The following is a 16,859-nucleotide window of genomic DNA, read 5'->3' on the forward strand; positions in this document are numbered from 1 at the left end:
TGAGGGTCAATATGAGCCACGGCGTCCTTGAGCTCATCGCACAGCCCTTGATGGAAGAGCGCCGTCTGTTTAGCAACAGGCCACTTGGTTTCCGCAACCAGCCTTCGGAACGCGTTGAGATACTGCACCAGGTTGTTGGATCCCTGTCTCAACTCAAGCATTTCACGGTCCGCCGTGTACGAGTCAGCCCTTCTGTCGAATACCTTCAGGAATTCCTCGCGAAAAGCACCCCAATCACATAAGAGGGGGTCGTCCCTGCTCACCAGAGGTACGGCCCATTGTGCCGCGTTTCCAGCCAAATAGGATATAAGGAAAGCCACACGAGCCTGACTCGTGGGGAACGCCTTTGGTTTGCACGATAAATGTAGCGCCACTTGTGTGAGGAATACCTGCACTGTGTTAGGATCCCCACTGTACCTCTCTGGTGTTGCCAAGGGGATGGCTACCGGCATTTCCACTACTACCGCAGGGGTCTGGTTCGTGAGGGAGGTGCTGGGCGTGAGCGGGTCCAATTGGATAGCATCCAGTCTGGCTTTTACATCGGCTGTTTCTTGCCTAGAGGCAGCCACTTCAACTTGCATGGCCGCTAAAGCAGCCAGCACATCATCAAGTGTTGCCATGTCTGTTATCGACCGGGAGACAGTTAGTGTTATTAAGGTCGGATATTTTGTAACGCCCTGAACGTCTCAGGATCGTTTAACAGACACGACAATGAGGACGCAACCACTTGTGAAGGGTTAGTTCTTTTAATGAAGGCAAATAAAATACAAAGAACAAACAAAGGTTATAGTCACTGGAATCCTCCAGGCTAAGTACGTTACCAGCCCACAGCACGGATGGTCCTAACCGTCCTCTGCATATACGCCGATCCCGGCGTATGCCAACAGAGGGCAGAAATGAAATGGCCGACAATGCCAATCGGTAGGCTGTGAGGGGCACGAAGAGTGTTGGGGAGAATCGAGGAGTCAGGGAAACACCCAGCCGGGGTCTCTACCTGAAGGGAGCAGCCGCTCAACCTCTTCCTCAGACTGCACCGGGACGCGGAGTCACCTCCTGGTGATGCGTCACCGATACCCCAATCACAAGCAAGAAGACTGAACCGAGAGCAGCCGCTCGATCGATCCTGTGGACTTCCGAGTCTGTAACGCGGCAAACACCTCCTGGTGTGCGTTACAGCTGGCAGTCCCTGTGTCTCTGGTCGGGCTGGGAGTTACGACTCCAACCAGCAAAAGCGCCACTGCGCTTGGACTCAGCCGAGTCAAAAAGCGAAGCTCAATGGTTGACCGGTAGAGCTTCCGGGTCCTTCACAGGTGACGATGGGGCAAGACACGGCCCAGGGAGTAACGACTCGACCTACCTCCGTTCTTGCCTTACTGGAGCACCACTCCGGAACACTGCTCTTCACGAAGCAGGTACGTCGGTGTAAACACAATATCCGACAGCCTTGTACCTCCCGGTTCCTCCCTTTATAGGGCGTGTTTTCCTTGAGTTATGTAACAGCTCTCCTGTTTACATAAGGGCGTGTTTCCCTTGAGTTATGTAACAGCTCTCCTGTTTACATAAGGGCGTGTTTCCCTTGAGTTATGTAACAGCTCTCCTGTTTACATAAGGGCGTGTTTCCCTTGAGTTATGTAACAGCTCTCCTGTTTACATAAGGGCGTGTTTCCCTTGTATGACAGGAATTCTTGACAGGTTGCGATAGGCTACCTCCTGTGCCTGTGGTGGTACCAAAGCCACATGTGTCCCATCAATGGACCCAATTACATGGGGCATCCCTCCCAGGGCATAGAAATCACCCTTGACACCTGTCAACTGCTCTGGAGTCGGTAAATGGATGAATTCATCCAGGAGCTCCAACATGGCTGACAAAACATCATGCAGGACACGGCTGAACATCGTCTGTGACATGCCACCAACATCAGCTATGGTGAATTGAAACTTACCTGTGGCAAAAAAATGTAGGGCTTCCATCACCTTCATCTTGGGGGTCAGCGCAGTAGGATACCTGTGTCGCGGTTGGAGGTGTGGTGTCAGCTTGGCGGTCAAGTCCTCAATCAACTGTTGAGAGAATCTGTAATGTCTTATGCAGTCACGTTCACTCATGGCACCCTAGTCTGGCATTGGTCGGGGGACAGGCGGTGCCCTGCAGAAAATGGGAATGAATAACGAAGAGTGAGAATATAACAACATCAATGTCAATGAACTGAGCACATGCTCAACTGCTAATACACATCTGCTAAATACAGAGTCTGGTCTGTGCAATACATCCAGGACACGTATGCCAGCCAGGTGATACTCCTACAAAAAGCCATCTACACCCGTTGATTGTCAAGTCTACATGACATGCCCTGAAACGAGCTGTGGGCCAGTGTAAGTGAACAGCCAGAGACATCACAGGAGTGACATACATCCACATATCTGCATTTGAAGGATGTCATCTCATACAGACAGCTGACGGCAAACTAGACGCACAGGTCACATGGAATGTCAAATGTACAGATCACACACATTGCGATGAAGGGGTACACGTGCAAACAGAAAACACAGACATTGAGATGATGCAGATATGTCCTCATGTCAAAATATCATGTTCGATGCATACAGACACACGTTACGTGGGAATCCACATGTGGCATGGTGTGCATAGATGTGTGCCAGGCCCATCTACACACAGACACATGTTGGATGCAGCAACAGCAGATGCAGTTGACGGAACACCAACAGCAAGCTCATGGGAACACATGACACACACATGACATAGTCACATCGGGGCACGCTGGTCGTTAAATGTCAGTTGTTAGAGTCCCTGTCCCTGGCATCAGGGGACAGTTGCGGGTGTTGGTGACTGTGCCATACCAGTGATGCTGTGCTTGACACGTTTCTACTACATGCACACATGTGCAAAGTGTGAAGGGGAAGTGTGCCACATAGTGCCCCATCACACATGACATGTGTACACAGGTCATCACACATCAATTGTGCTCAAACATGAGGAGACATGTGCAATATCACTGCCTGACACACCTAGGCCCTGCACATGAAGGACTGCAATGACAATGACTTGATGTACAGCCTTGTGCGAGTCTGAGACCTCCATTCCTTCCGTGTGCGCCCCCTATCGCCAGTGTAAGTGTGTGAAACGCACCGTACACACGCTCTAAGGGCGTGTGTACGGTCCGTATCACTATAGTTGTGTTGCCGTAGGACTACGTGTGTGTGTACGGAGCGTACACAGGTGTGTATGGTCCGTACACACACCGTACTCCTACGGCACCACTACTATAGTGATACGGACCGTACACAGGCTCTGAGGGCATGTGTACGGTCCCTATCACTATAGTAGTGGTGCCGTAGGAGCATGCGTGGTACGGACCGTACACACGGACGTGTACAAGTATGTGTACGCACTGGCAGTACACGTACATGTACAACTAGTGCGTACACGTACTTGTACACGTTCGTATACTAAGGTAGTACACGTACGTGTACAACTAGTGCGTACACGTACTTGTACACGTACGTGTATTAAGGCAGTACACGTACGTGTACAACTAGTGCGTACACGTACTTGTACACGTACATTGTACTAAGGCAGTACACGTATGTGTACAACTAGTGCGTACACGTACTTGTACACGTACGTGTACTAAGGCAGTACACGTACGTGTACAACTAGTGCATACACGTACTTGTACATGTACGTGTACTAAGGTAGTACACGTACGTGTACAAGTACGTGTACCCACTAGTTGTACACGTACGTGTACTACCTTAGTAAACGTACGTGTACTACCAGTGCGTACACCTACGTGTCAAACGCACTGTGCAACTGGTGCTGTAGGGGTACATGTGAAACGCACAGTACCTGTGTGGGGATTTGAAAATTACATAGGGGACACATAAGGGACAAGTATTAGGCCCTAAATGCATGCTGGTTGTCATGGATACCGAGTTTTCAGTTCAAATTTTTCCATCAGGTGGCCTGGAAAAGTCAGTTGGCCACAAAATACAATGTTGCAAAGTGGTTGTTGACTTGACATGATGCTCCAAATTTGAACGATGCAAATGCTGTCACTGGTGTATGTTTAAAGGGATTGGAGGAAACGTAGGATGCAAATGAGTCTGACCAATCACTCTGTACTCCTGTAAATGAAGGACCCCAGCAAGGCAGATATAATTCAGCCAGAACCCATGAGAGGGCACTTGCCTGCACAACCTTCCTGTCGACAACACTGCTGCTGTCTGTGCTTCCTCTGGCACCATGTCAAGGTCTGTGGAGAGGGCCCAGCCATTCACCCAGGAGGAGAATGAGGCATTGCTGGATGTCATCCTCCCACAGTACCCCAGCCTGTATGGGAGACCAGGGGAGCAGGTGAGTGCTGACTCCACTACCTTTGACTGTGCACCTTTTTTGTGACTGTCACTTCTGGCATTGTGTCCAGGTTTGACAGACATGCAATGTTGTTTAGAGTGGGTCCCAGGGGGGGGGATGGCTTATGTTTCTCATGCTGAGCATGATGTAGTTCATGTGTGCACTCCTCACTTGCATTGTGCTTACTGTGACATTCACTGCATAGTGCATGACACATTCAGCCTGGCTAATCCTTTGTGGCATTTTTGGTCTATAGTCCTGAGGTGATTCAGTGGTCCCCCAGGTGTGACAGGTGACTGTACCCACAGATGTGTGTGAGTTGAGTGGAGCTGTGGTGAGAGTGTCCAAGTGATGTGTACGCCCCCTGGACATTGATGTGTGTGAATGTTCCTTGTCATGTGGGTGAGTGTCTATGTGAAGTGTTGCACCACAGCTGCATGGAGGAGGCAACAGCTCTACCCATCTGATGTGAGAAGTAAGCCGTGCTGTGTGTCTGACTTGCTGAGCTAGCCCCACACCTGTGACACCCCACAGGCAAGTGGCACATGTGCAGAGTGAGGTTTGTATCCGCTGTTGACTGGTGCACAAATTATTGCACAGCTATTCTTCATCACACACCCTAGCACCTTGTCTGTTTGGGTCTCTACCCATCTCTCCCCCTTTTTCACATTTTCTTTTCGGAGTGGTGGTAGCTGATGATGAGACCTTGAGGTAGCAGGCGAGTACCTTCCTGCTTTATCCTACCTGGTGGTGCTACCGTGAGGCACCACCATTCCATTCTCACATCTTTTTGACCACATTTAGGTTTTTAGAGACACAGATTACTGGTTACAAAGATAGTTTCTAATTTTTAATAATCTCTTTCTCTTGCTTTGTTGGTGATCCGCTCCTGTAGAAGTACAGATGGTATAACCACTGACTTAATAGATTGTCTAAATATATGACAACCATGTTAGGAGTACGAGTTGTGACATCACCGTGTGAACAGGTCATCTACTGTGTATAAGTCTCAGAGTGGGGGAAGACCTGTTTTCTGCCCCTATAGCTCCTTATTGTGTTTGTATCCGCTGTTGCCAATGGCAGGTCATTGATCTGTGCCTGTGTGTGTCTGTGTACTCTGCTGAGGTTGCGTCAGTGGCCTGGGGCATGTGACTGCTTGGAGGTGCTGTCCATCAGCCTGGTGTTGCTTGTGATGCACAGTGTGTGCCATGATCAGGGAGTGTGTCGCACCCCTCATGCCACCTGTGTACTTTCAATGCCATGTAGTGCATTGGGGCTTCCACAGAGGCCAATGTCCATATGACAAATATGCCATTCCTTGGCAGCATCCTATGCCCTGTTCAACATATCAAAGATGTTCAAATGTGTGTCTCTGTGACATGGGGCAGGTGTAGTGATGTTGTCTCACTTTGTCATCCTCACAGGTAACTGCCTACGAGAATGGGAAGATCTGGAAGTGGGCCGTCAGGGCCGCGATATCGGCAGAGGGTCACAGTCGGCGCCTAGCCCATGTCAGAAAACGGTGGCAGGACATCCCGTGCTGGACCCGGAGCATCGCCCGGGTCCAGCTGGGCCTTTCACCTCCACGTCCCCACGGCGGGCGCCGATGCCTGACCCACCAGATGAGGCGTGTCCTGGCGGTGGTCTTCCTTGACATGGATAGGCAGTTCCAGGAGGGACAGCAGCAACATGTGTGTTTGTTGTGTGTACCCAGCTTTTGGAAGTGCTCTGTCGCCTAGATATACTGCCAGGGTTTATATGTGCAGTGCATATCCTGTTCCCCAAAGTCAACCGGTGCTCACTTCCCCTCCTTGACATGTGTTCCCTGGTCTGTGTGTAATCACTATTGCACATGGTCATCTAGGCTGCCGGTTAATCCAAGTGCACATTGCTTTCTGCATCATGTGGGGGGGGGGGGTCTGTGACATGTGTTGTTACCTTGCCTGTGCCCTGTCCTGTTCAGTCATTTGGGGGTCCATATTTGTAGGCACTGATGCTGAGTCTCAACATAGGAGTGTAAGGTTTCAAATGAACACACTTGCAGCATGCATGACCGATGTTGTGGCCTCAGACATGATGTGCATGAGTGGGAGATATGCATAGTGCTAGGACGGTTGCTCATGTTACAGTCAGATCATTCCAGGACCATGGAGCAGTGTGCCCACTACAGTCCCCTGAGACACCCTTGCCTCGTAATCATGTATGTCATCCAACACTGTGCCCATTCTCTGTGTGTTCAGCATAGGTTGGCCTCTGTGGCATTGTTCCCTGCCCTCATTTGTATTTATCTAAAGTGTACTACATGTGTCCACTGGACAGGGAGACCCCGTTTGGCTTGTGCATACTCACACTGGGCAGTGCCTGTGTGTCTATTCACAACTATCTGTTGATGGTTGTCACAAATATGTGTTGGCAGCCTCATGAGGTGATGTGGAGTACATTTTGGAATTCTTGCTGCACATTTTGGTAAACCCGGATTAAGAGGTGTCACTTCTTGATCTGTCTCAATCACATTGTCTCAGGTATGGGGGGTTTGTGCGGGCGAGGCCTACATGGCCAAACCTTATGTCTCCTTGCCAGGTCTGACCTGTGTGTGATAATTGGCTGGACAGAGACTCAACATGCAGTGACCCAGTCATGTTGTGCAGGGTTTAATGTTTGTGCTTTGCAGCATGTGTCAATAGTTTAAATACACGATTCCTGCTCATACATTTTTGGCACCAGTGTGTGGTTCAGATGCTACGTAGTTTTGTCTTTTGTGCTGACATCTGTGTGGACATTCAGGCTTGCCATGAAGGTGTCTCCTCAGTGCATGTATGCCTCTTTCCAATACAATTGCAGGCACATTAGCTTATGCATTGGCCTGTGTTTGGACATGTGCACCACTCCACATGACAGGCAGTGGGTCAGATGTGTTGGCAACTGTGTCATCTTGGTACGGATGGCCATGTGACAAGTGGCATAATTCAAGTTGTTAGTCAAAGAGTCTTGTACCTTGGCACTCACTACACTTGTCAACATGTCTTCATGTTTTCAATGCTTGATTTTGATGTTTTGTTGTGCAGGACAACAATGTGCCTGCATGACAGATGTCGCCCAAGGAAGTGCACAAGAAACCACCTTTACACTTTCAGGGAACACGCTGGCACATTTTAAAGAAAGGCACAGTTCGAATAAGACTGTTTTTCAGATTATACATATCCATGTTCCCACAGTGTGGTGGAATTTGGGTAAGTCCTTGGTTGTTGGTGATACCAACTTACGAGTGTCAAGTCATCCAGACCGCCGTGGTCCCATGTATATGTACTTTCTGCAACACCATTTGTTTCTAACAGTGGCTTCTTTAAATAAGGCTGGCAGCCTATACAATGACTGTGTAAATGTAGTTTTGTGTGACCTCCTTGTGAGACTTCTTTTATACAGGCACATGTGTGTTCTGTTCACAAAGTGGCACATTCACACATTCTAAACATGTCGATTGTGTAAAGTGGTGTGATTCCCAAGGGATCAAAATGTATTTTGTTTGGGTTTCAAAAGTAATTACAGGTCTCTGAGTGTGGGGACACCTTTAGCATTGAGGTCTGTTATTTAGCCTTGGGTGCACCAGTACTGTTTCTTTCCCAGTAAACAAGAGGTGGCATGACTTCATAGTATTGCTGTGCTCAACTCTTCCCAGACACTAGCTTCTCAGTATATTTCTCATTCAAGTTTTTGGCTGGTGTGTCCTATTTTTCCTTGTTTCCAAGTAGCATGGTGGGTCAACCAACCGGGGTGTACATGGCTTACATATGTGCGGAGTAATCTAGATGTTACTCATGATGCATTGCCTGATATGCACTGTAACCTATTTTGTTTGGACTCATGTGTCAGATGTATACAGGTGACTGATTATTTTCTGTATCTTCACCTTGCCCACAGCATCATCGGAGGAAACCGAGGGAGACACCTGCACGGACCTGGAGGAGGGATCCAGCACCGGTGCCACCAGTGCTGGCGAGTCTGCGGGAGCAAGTGGCACGTAGGGCGAGGGGAGTCAGTCAGAGGACCTGTCTGGTGGCGAGACCAACTACGACGCTGACGGGTCCGAGGCTGACCTCATCGAGGGGGCGGAGGCTGCTACAACACCTGGCAGCAGCACAACATCTGTTCCCCCTCCTCCATTCCCATCACCGCCCTCCCAGTTGCTCCGGTCCCTTCTGTCCGTGCAGGGCACCACCATGTCTCCTTCGTGCCAAGCACCGCACCCCCTGCCCCTGTCACCCCTGATGCCCTCACTGCAGAGTCTGTGGACATTCAGCGGCAGTTGCAGGTTGGGCAGACATCGATACTGAATGTCCTCCATGGCCTCACCAGACTGCTGACACAGATGGTGTCGTTCATGGAGGGCATGTCAACAACGATGTCTGACCTACGGATGTTGCTGAGGTCCATGGACTCTTCACTGACGACAGCAGTGAGTCTCCTGCAGTGCTTCGTACCCCCCCTACCCCAGCCCCATCCACATCCACACTTCCCACTCCCATACCTGTCCCATGCACACCCAGACATTCCCAAACACGCACCCCACCAGACACAGGCAGCACACCACCATGTAAGGGCAAGCACACACCTCCTGGCACGCACACTCAGGGGGATAAAGGCACACCCACTGGGTCTGGGGCACACAGACATACACACAGCCACAGTCTGAGTCTGCATGCCTCACTACCCATTCCCTCCAAAAGCACTCCCCTTGGCTTCCCTGCCACACAGTCAGACAAGGAAAGCTACATGTCTGTGCTGGCCCTCAGCCCCACTGTGTCACCACCCCGCAAGCGGGCGAGGGAGTTAAGTTCCCCCCATGTCCACCCCCTCCCCCAGAAGCGCTGCACCCCATACCTCAGACACCCCCCCTCCTTTGTGCCTGTGGTTTCTTCCAGTGCAGGGGATACTCTGGACGCCCTGGCAGAAGTGTGCAGCGCCGAGCTCACCTCCACCTTTGGCGCTGCCCCACCCCCTGTGGTGGAGGCGTCCAGCCCTGCACCCACCACACCTACCCTTACACCTCCTGTCCCTGCGGTGCCTGGTCCTTCCCCACATGATGCCCCCCCCCAGTCGACGAACCTGAGGGTTCCACTGTGCAGGCAAGCTAGGTGAGACGCGTGCCCATGTGTCCCCCCAAGGACTTCTATTCTGGACTGGCCATTGGCCTTTGTATATAGTGTTCTTTAAAAAATTATGTTTTAATGCTGAATAAAGCATTTTCTTTTTACTTTGAACACTATTGCATTTCAGGTATTGATGTTGGTGCTGATGCTCCAGGAGTTGAGGTTGTGGTAATGTGTTATGTTTCTGGCAAATGTTCTAGTTTGATGGTCATGAGGTGGACCATGGGACCTGCGTGCCATCACAAGGTCTCTGCGAAGAATCTTTGGTCGTGTGTGTTATTTGATTTTTGAGACATTGTACCAAGGAGTGTTCCGTCCTCTGTGGCACCTGACATCTTCCCTGCAAAGAGTTGCACAATTGTTGTGCTGACCTGTGTCTACATTCCCTTTGTTGGTGACGGATCCCTTCAACTATGGCCATGCCTGCTCAGCAATGTCTCCGGCTGCATCGTCTGTGCCATCCTTGCTAGTCACTGTACTTGTGTATTGAGTATGTTGACATGCCTTCATGGAGAAATTCTTCCTTTTCTGCACTATGCATGTGTGTAATCCCAGCCTAGCACACATATGGTACTTGTTCTGCAGGGTATTTGGGCACCTGACTCACAATTGTGGGCATTGTATCTGTGGGAACTCCACCCTATTCCTTCCATCAGAGAAAAAACCTTTGTGGCTGTCCCAGCACCTGTACATTCCTATCAGTCCTGGGATGTGCGTGACAGTGTGTGTTCCCTTTGGCTCTCTTAGTTTAGTAGGCATTGACATGACTATACAGTCTTGTGGCATGATCTCTGTGTGTGTATTGTGCTGCATCCGCCAGGGGTGGGTATGCATGTGTCATTTGTCCTCACACCCACATGTGGTGTGTCATGCAGTGGGGGAAAGACATCCATCCTCATGGGAGTGGGACACTGCTGTCAGTGATGTGTTGTTATGGCACTATCAGCATAGTCGAAAGTTAGGGATGCGTACATACACCCATGGAGTTGTGGTCATCTGATAATAATGTACACACCCCCATGTCTCTGTCCACTGCTGGTATTCCTCTTCACCCACCCCCATGTATCTGTCCACTGCTGGGAGTGATAGGCACCCACCCCCATGTCTCTGTCCACTGCTGGGAGTGATAGGCACCCACCCCCATGTCTCTGTCCACTGCTGGTATTCCTCTGCACCCACCCCTCACATGTCTCTGTCCACTGCTGGGAGTGATAGGCACCCACCCCCATGTCTCTGTCCACTGCTGGGAGTGATAGGCACCCACCCCTCACATGTCTCTGTCCACTGCTGGTATTCCTCTGCACCCACCCCTCACATGTCTCTGCCCACTGCTGGAAGTGATAGGCACCCACCCCCATGTCTCTGTCCACTGCTGGGAGTAATAGGCACCCACCCCCATGTCTCTGTCCACTGCTGGTATTCCTCTGCACCCACCCCTCACATGTCTCTGTCCACTGCTGGGAATCCTAGGCAGCCACCCACCCACCCACCCGCACCCTTGGTGCAGTACACTGCTGTCCTGGGCATACACACACCCCAATATACTGGTAATATGCTGCACCAGGCCGTAAGCCAACATTCGTGGCGTGTGTACGCCTTGTATCAAAAATGTACTGGTGCCATAGGGGTACGGGTGATACGGACCGTACCCCCGCATTCATAGGGTGTGTACGGTCCGTACCACCATTGTAGTGGTGAGGTAGGGGTACGCGTGGTACGGACCGTACCCACGCTCTGAGGGCGTGGGTACGGTCCGTACCACGCGCACCCCTACGTCACCACTCCAATGGTCGGTACGGACCGTACCCACGCCCTCAGAGCGTGGGTACGGTCCGAACCACGCGTACCCCCATGGCACCACTAATATAGTGCTACAGACCATACCCACGCTATGTATGTGTGAGTACGGTGCGTAGCACTATTGTAGTGTTGCCATAGGGGTACGCGTACACGTCCACTTCCGTTGTTGCGGTACGCAGGGATTGGTGGACACGCCCCCCGAAGTGACCAGACCCTGGAGGTAATGTATGTCGTCAATATTGTAGGTTTTAATTTGGGTAGGGGGTATGTTTCCTGCAACTCACCCCCCCCTTGACCCCTGGGTGGTGTTCTCACCTTCTGCGGCGTCTGCATCGGGTTCTGTGCACCAGGTCGTAGGCTAAGAGGGCCGGGATGACACGTAGGATGGGGTCCATGTCTGTCCGTCGCGTACTGGGGCTCCTTTTTCGTGTCGGACTCATGTTTCCGGCTTTTTTTAGCTGCCGTAAAAAAATGGCTGTGCGGAATGACGTAGGGACGAATCGTACTTGCTGGTCCGTAAACCGCTGCCTGACTCCGTGCGGACATCGCGTACGCGCTGTCCAGGATCAGAATAGTAGGTATTTTTTTGCCGGTCAGTGTTTTTTACGATTCGTACGGAAATGGTATTTCTGTACGAATCGTACTTGCTGGTTTGTAAGGTGGTTTTCCCGGGTACGAGTCGGACGGAGAATACGCTCCTAACGACCATTCGTACCCGGGTTTTACAGGATTGGGATCGGCACCTTAATGTAATTAATTAATATTATTCTACAAATAATTATTAATTAATTAAAAATAAATTACTTTCCACCCTTTTCCCCTATAAAAATCACACAACAAAATTAATTATCAATTAATAATTGAAAAATAATGAATTAATTATAATTACATTACTTACCACCCTATACTCCTATAAATCCACAACCCACCACAGAACTAAAAAACACAAAATATAATTACATTTAATTTCATAACTACTAAAAATTTAACAAGTATAGTAAGAAACATAAACAATAATATAACAAAAATATATCATATACATTTAATATATATATTAAAAAACATAACAGTAATTAAAAAGCAATATTTTAAAGAACTATATTAATGACTTCTATATTTTGTAAAATCGATATTACTGACCTTAAAATCGATATTCTTGATATTGATATTCTTGCTGTTGATATTTCCATGCTACGATATTTGTGACTCGATATTCTTGTAAGTCGATGTTTTCTACTCAATATTTTGTCCCTGCACCCAAATGGGTTACCAAGCATGTGACATTAACCTGGCACGTAGCAACATTTTTAGGATGAAACATTGGGAGACACTGAGGCAAACCACATATAAAAGAGCACATAAGACACGGCTCAGGATGGTCTCTCAAACACGATATGAAAATGCATGCACAAACATTGGCACATTCTATGAGCCAACAAGGCACCAGAGGACTGTGTCTCAACAAGATCGGACATCATGTTTTGCAAGGGGAGATATCAAAGTGCTATCTTAACTGCAAGCTATCCCAACACTCCACCACAAGGCCTTTGGTTATCACAGCCTACCAAAGGATTTTGTAAATGTGTCCACTGTGGCACGTGCAAATGAGCGTCAGATAAAACTAAGAAATTAGGCATAGATCCAAGGAACATACATGAAATTTCTACTAATATCAATTGCAATACTTAGGGGCCTATTATGATCACGGGCGGATCGCCACCGCCCTCTTGTGGAGCTCCGCAGAGGTTTTTTTACACTTTGCAGAGCTCCGCGTAGCAGAACTCCGCGAACTCCTCCCAGGCCTAGTTATATTACTGTGCCTGCACGAGCCCGTGTGAAGATTCCACGTCACTCTCTCCCCATATTGGAAGAACTGGACAACGCTGCCATCTACTGGTTATTTTTTTAATTGACTATGAAAATGCTCTTGCACACATTTTCCCTTCAGGTTTTATGTTGCCAGCAGACAACTTGGATATCAAGTCGGATATCTTTGTTTTTAGGTTTTGCCTGCACAAACAGTTTATTATTAATCACATAGGTGAAACCCAATGCATTTTTCAATGCTGGTTTCTTTGGCCATCGGCTAGTTTGAGAATTCACGCTTCCATTTCCTCCCAACGTACTTCTGACACCACTTCGTGGAGGGCTGGGTAAAAATAAGGCTTAGGAAGTTTGCTTTTAATTCTTTTTGCAATGGTGACATTGTTTGTGTTTAAAGTCTTATATGAGAAATAAGGAAAATGTCACAGACTTGTTCACAGCACAGTCTAATTTATATTAAGGAAGAACTCTTCTTCAGTTCCCTCTGGCATTAACCATTTTTCGTCACTTCTCTCTCTCTTCAGGACACAGAAGGTGATACACCAGCTGACAGCAGCTCCAGGGATAAACCGATATACTCAGGCAAGTGTTAACTCCAAAAAATGAACACTACTGAAAGAAATCAGTGTCTTCATTCTTGGGACCCTGCGTTGTCCTCTCGTTCTTCCTCTTGGGTTTCTTGTTTGTCAATATATTTATATAGTATATCCCCCTGAGTTAGGGGTCCTTTACTCTCTCCTATTTCACAGGTCTAGGTCATGTGTCTGCTTTAAAAATGCCAAGGGTAGTATTTCTCTTCTTTCTATGAATCTTGTTAGGTGCCCTTTCCCTCTCTCATAGCGACCACTCTCACACTGGTGGTCAATATCGGTCCTCACTTGTGACCTCTTGTCAATAAGGCTTGGGAAGGAAAAAGAATTAAGGAAGGAGGGAGGAAAAACCCAGCAACAACACAACACTCTGTTCCTGCATTTCCCTTCCACTTCCCGCCCTCCCAACTCCCTGCAGTGCTCAAGGGTTCCACAGCCCTCCTGGACGGTGGTGCACTAGTTGGCAGCCGCTGGTGGCATCCACCACTCCTCTGTCCACACGTCTTCATCTTGGTCTTCGGTGTCCTTCCTCCCATCAGCATCTTGTTTCCTGCTGGGCTGGGTAGTGTCCCCTCTCTTGTCATTGCTGCTGTGCCTCCTTCGTTACTCTCACAGAATATTAAATCCTCCTGGCACATTCTACATTTACTGGAGTGCTCCTCCATCGGCGTTGTGTTCTTTTCCTGCCAATGTAGTCCTTCTTTGTATTCTTTTGCAAGTACTCTCCTTCTTTTTCAACAACCTTTCTTTACTTGTTACTTTACCTCTTTTTAGTTTCCCCCTTTGATTATGTCTGTTTTCTCTTTCTAGCTTCGAACCTGCCAACCAAATCGAACATTCCAGAGTTGAATAAGGTAAGGTTTTCACTTCCCCCTCACCCACACTCTCTCACAGACATATGTTCAAGAATTAAACATAGGGGTATAATAATCTTTGGATAGACTTGAATAGAGCCTCTGGTATTATTCAACAATGATTTAACAATGAGCTGATACCTGATACCACCATCAGGTAACAGCATTAGCCACCACTTAATGCCATCAATTTGAAACCTGTCAGCATCTTCTCCAACAACGAGTATTTACACCTTTCTTACTTTTGTGATGTCTGAAGAATGTAATGAAAAATCTTTCCATTATCAAAGTATTTTTGAGGAAGGAAGGCATTCCGCTATATAAGTTGATGGGTTCTGAAAAAATATACATAAACGTCTCTTTGAGGCCTATAACTAAAGGTTTGAACGGCCTTGCGTAACCCTTTATTGAAGGAACACACGTATTATGGTAAGGAGGAACCGGCTTGTAGGTATATTCATGTTACTGGCGCCTTTTTCAGGACTTCGTGGAATGTAAGGGTATAATGCACAGGAGAGGCTCTTTTGGGTAACCTAGGGGACAAGGATGGACTATAATTCCTCCTAAAGTCTCACGAAGAAGTAGAACCATTTCCAGCTCTGTCAGCCAAAGTTATGTGATCTTCTCCTTGGAACTCTGTCCCTGTGATTCCTACTTTTCCTCTCCGACTTCTGAGGAGTGCTCGGAGGCAGAACAGCATGAGGAGCTTCTGGAGGTGGTTGCACCTGTCTTTGTTGTGGTGAAAGAAAAGCAACAGATGCTGGGTTCACCGGCGGGACAGGCTCTCGCATAACTTGATACCCAGTTACATACTTGTTACTACAACCAAAGGAGGAGGATGGATGTGCTGAACTGGCAAAACTGGACAACAAAATCTAATCCTATCCTCTGTCTTTATAGTTCCAGTCTTCTTCTTGGAGGGCTCTAAGAAGGAGGAAGTGGAACATGTGCCCTCATGGGCCCTGAACATTTCAGCTGAAAATTTCAAGGATGGCTCCTCCATCATCCAGTGTTTATCAGGCAGCACTAATAAAAGGGGCTTCTTGAGAAAGGCTGAGAAAAATCTGGGACTTGATAGTGTCTTTGAAAGAAAAACAAGAATGCCTTGACATCACACAATGAACACCATGCGTTGATGTCATATTTCTCAGTAGTTACTGCCTTCTTCTTCAGCTTGGTCTTCCCTCCCTTGATGCAGATCTTCTTGATTTCAAATGGTACAATGCTGTATTCCTCAGCACTTTTCTACTTCGATAATTGTCTTGTTGACTGTGAATACTATGATGATATGAATCGGGGAGCCCGTGAGGAGAAGCGAGTACAAGCCGTGCTGTGTGCAGCCATCGCTGGGGAGGACTACACATCCCGACATCCTCCATTGCTGGCCGCGCTTAAAAGCATGTTGCGTCGCGCCCACGCGGCAGTGTAGCCGCTTGTTGGCCACGTCGTGTCCCAGCGGTGCGAGACACACGCGGGGCGTGACCGGACCAAGGGTAGGCCTGTCCATGCCCAGAGGAGCCCGGAGGAGGCTGGGCCCCCCTAACACCTGGGTCCTCGCTAGGCACTGTGTTCCTATTATTTATTTATTTTCAGGCCATTAACTGACGGCTCCCACCTGAGGAATGGTTAAGCGGAAAGGTCAAAGTGAACAAATGGGTGTGGGGTAGTAAGCACTTTGGATGCATTTTTAACGAGGGCAGCGAGCGTTCTCGTGCATGAGATCGAACTAACAGAGCGGCGCCTATCACTGGAGCCCCTAACCACACAGAAGCGCTCCAACTTAAGGGGTAAAAACCCAGATAACGCCCCCACCCAGGACCTCCCAACGGCATCACTGGATCACCCGGTCTCTGCCCCCTTAGAGCCTTCTCTTGTGGCACCGACCACCCCCCAAATATTTATTAGGGGCGCGGTCCCCCGAATCGATTCTGAATCCAACAAGGAACCGCCGGTTAAGAGAAGAAGGGGGGCTGGGCCACAGAAGGAAAAGCCTGTAAGAGCTACTCGAGCAGTAAAACCAAGTGGGAGTTCAACCACGGGTACTGGCTCAAGCATTCCCCATTCCCCAACACCGCTCCTATGTTTGAACGACGATGATAATATGTGGAAAAAGTTGGAGAAAATGGTCACCACGTTATTGTCCCCTCTCCTTCTCAAATTAACCCAGATTGAAGAGAGATTCTCTTGTATCGAGGAGCAAGGCACAACAAACGTAAGCCCTTCAGAGCTCTCTCACCCAAGGACCATTCTACAACCACAGGTGGGGGGGCCA

At 48.7% G+C, this 16,859-nt stretch overlaps 1 protein-coding gene across 4 annotated transcripts in view; it reads left to right on the plus strand.

Annotated features, from left to right (window-relative positions):
* The window catches only part of LOC146808505 (transient receptor potential cation channel subfamily M member 2-like), a 2,014,188-nt gene that overhangs the window by 750,462 nt on the left and 1,246,867 nt on the right, over positions 1-16,859 (plus strand). For all 4 annotated transcript variants that reach the window (XM_085623584.1, XM_085623586.1, XM_085623585.1 and 1 more), the window contains 2 exons: positions 13,668-13,725; positions 14,544-14,587. In XM_085623584.1, coding sequence (XP_085479710.1) covers positions 13,668-13,725; positions 14,544-14,587 — 102 coding nt within the window. The remainder of the gene's footprint in view (positions 1-13,667; positions 13,726-14,543; positions 14,588-16,859) is intronic.

The sequence above is a fragment of the Triturus cristatus genome, chromosome 8 (genome assembly GCF_964204655.1).
Source record: "Triturus cristatus chromosome 8, aTriCri1.1, whole genome shotgun sequence".
Taxonomy (NCBI): domain Eukaryota; kingdom Metazoa; phylum Chordata; class Amphibia; order Caudata; family Salamandridae; genus Triturus; species Triturus cristatus.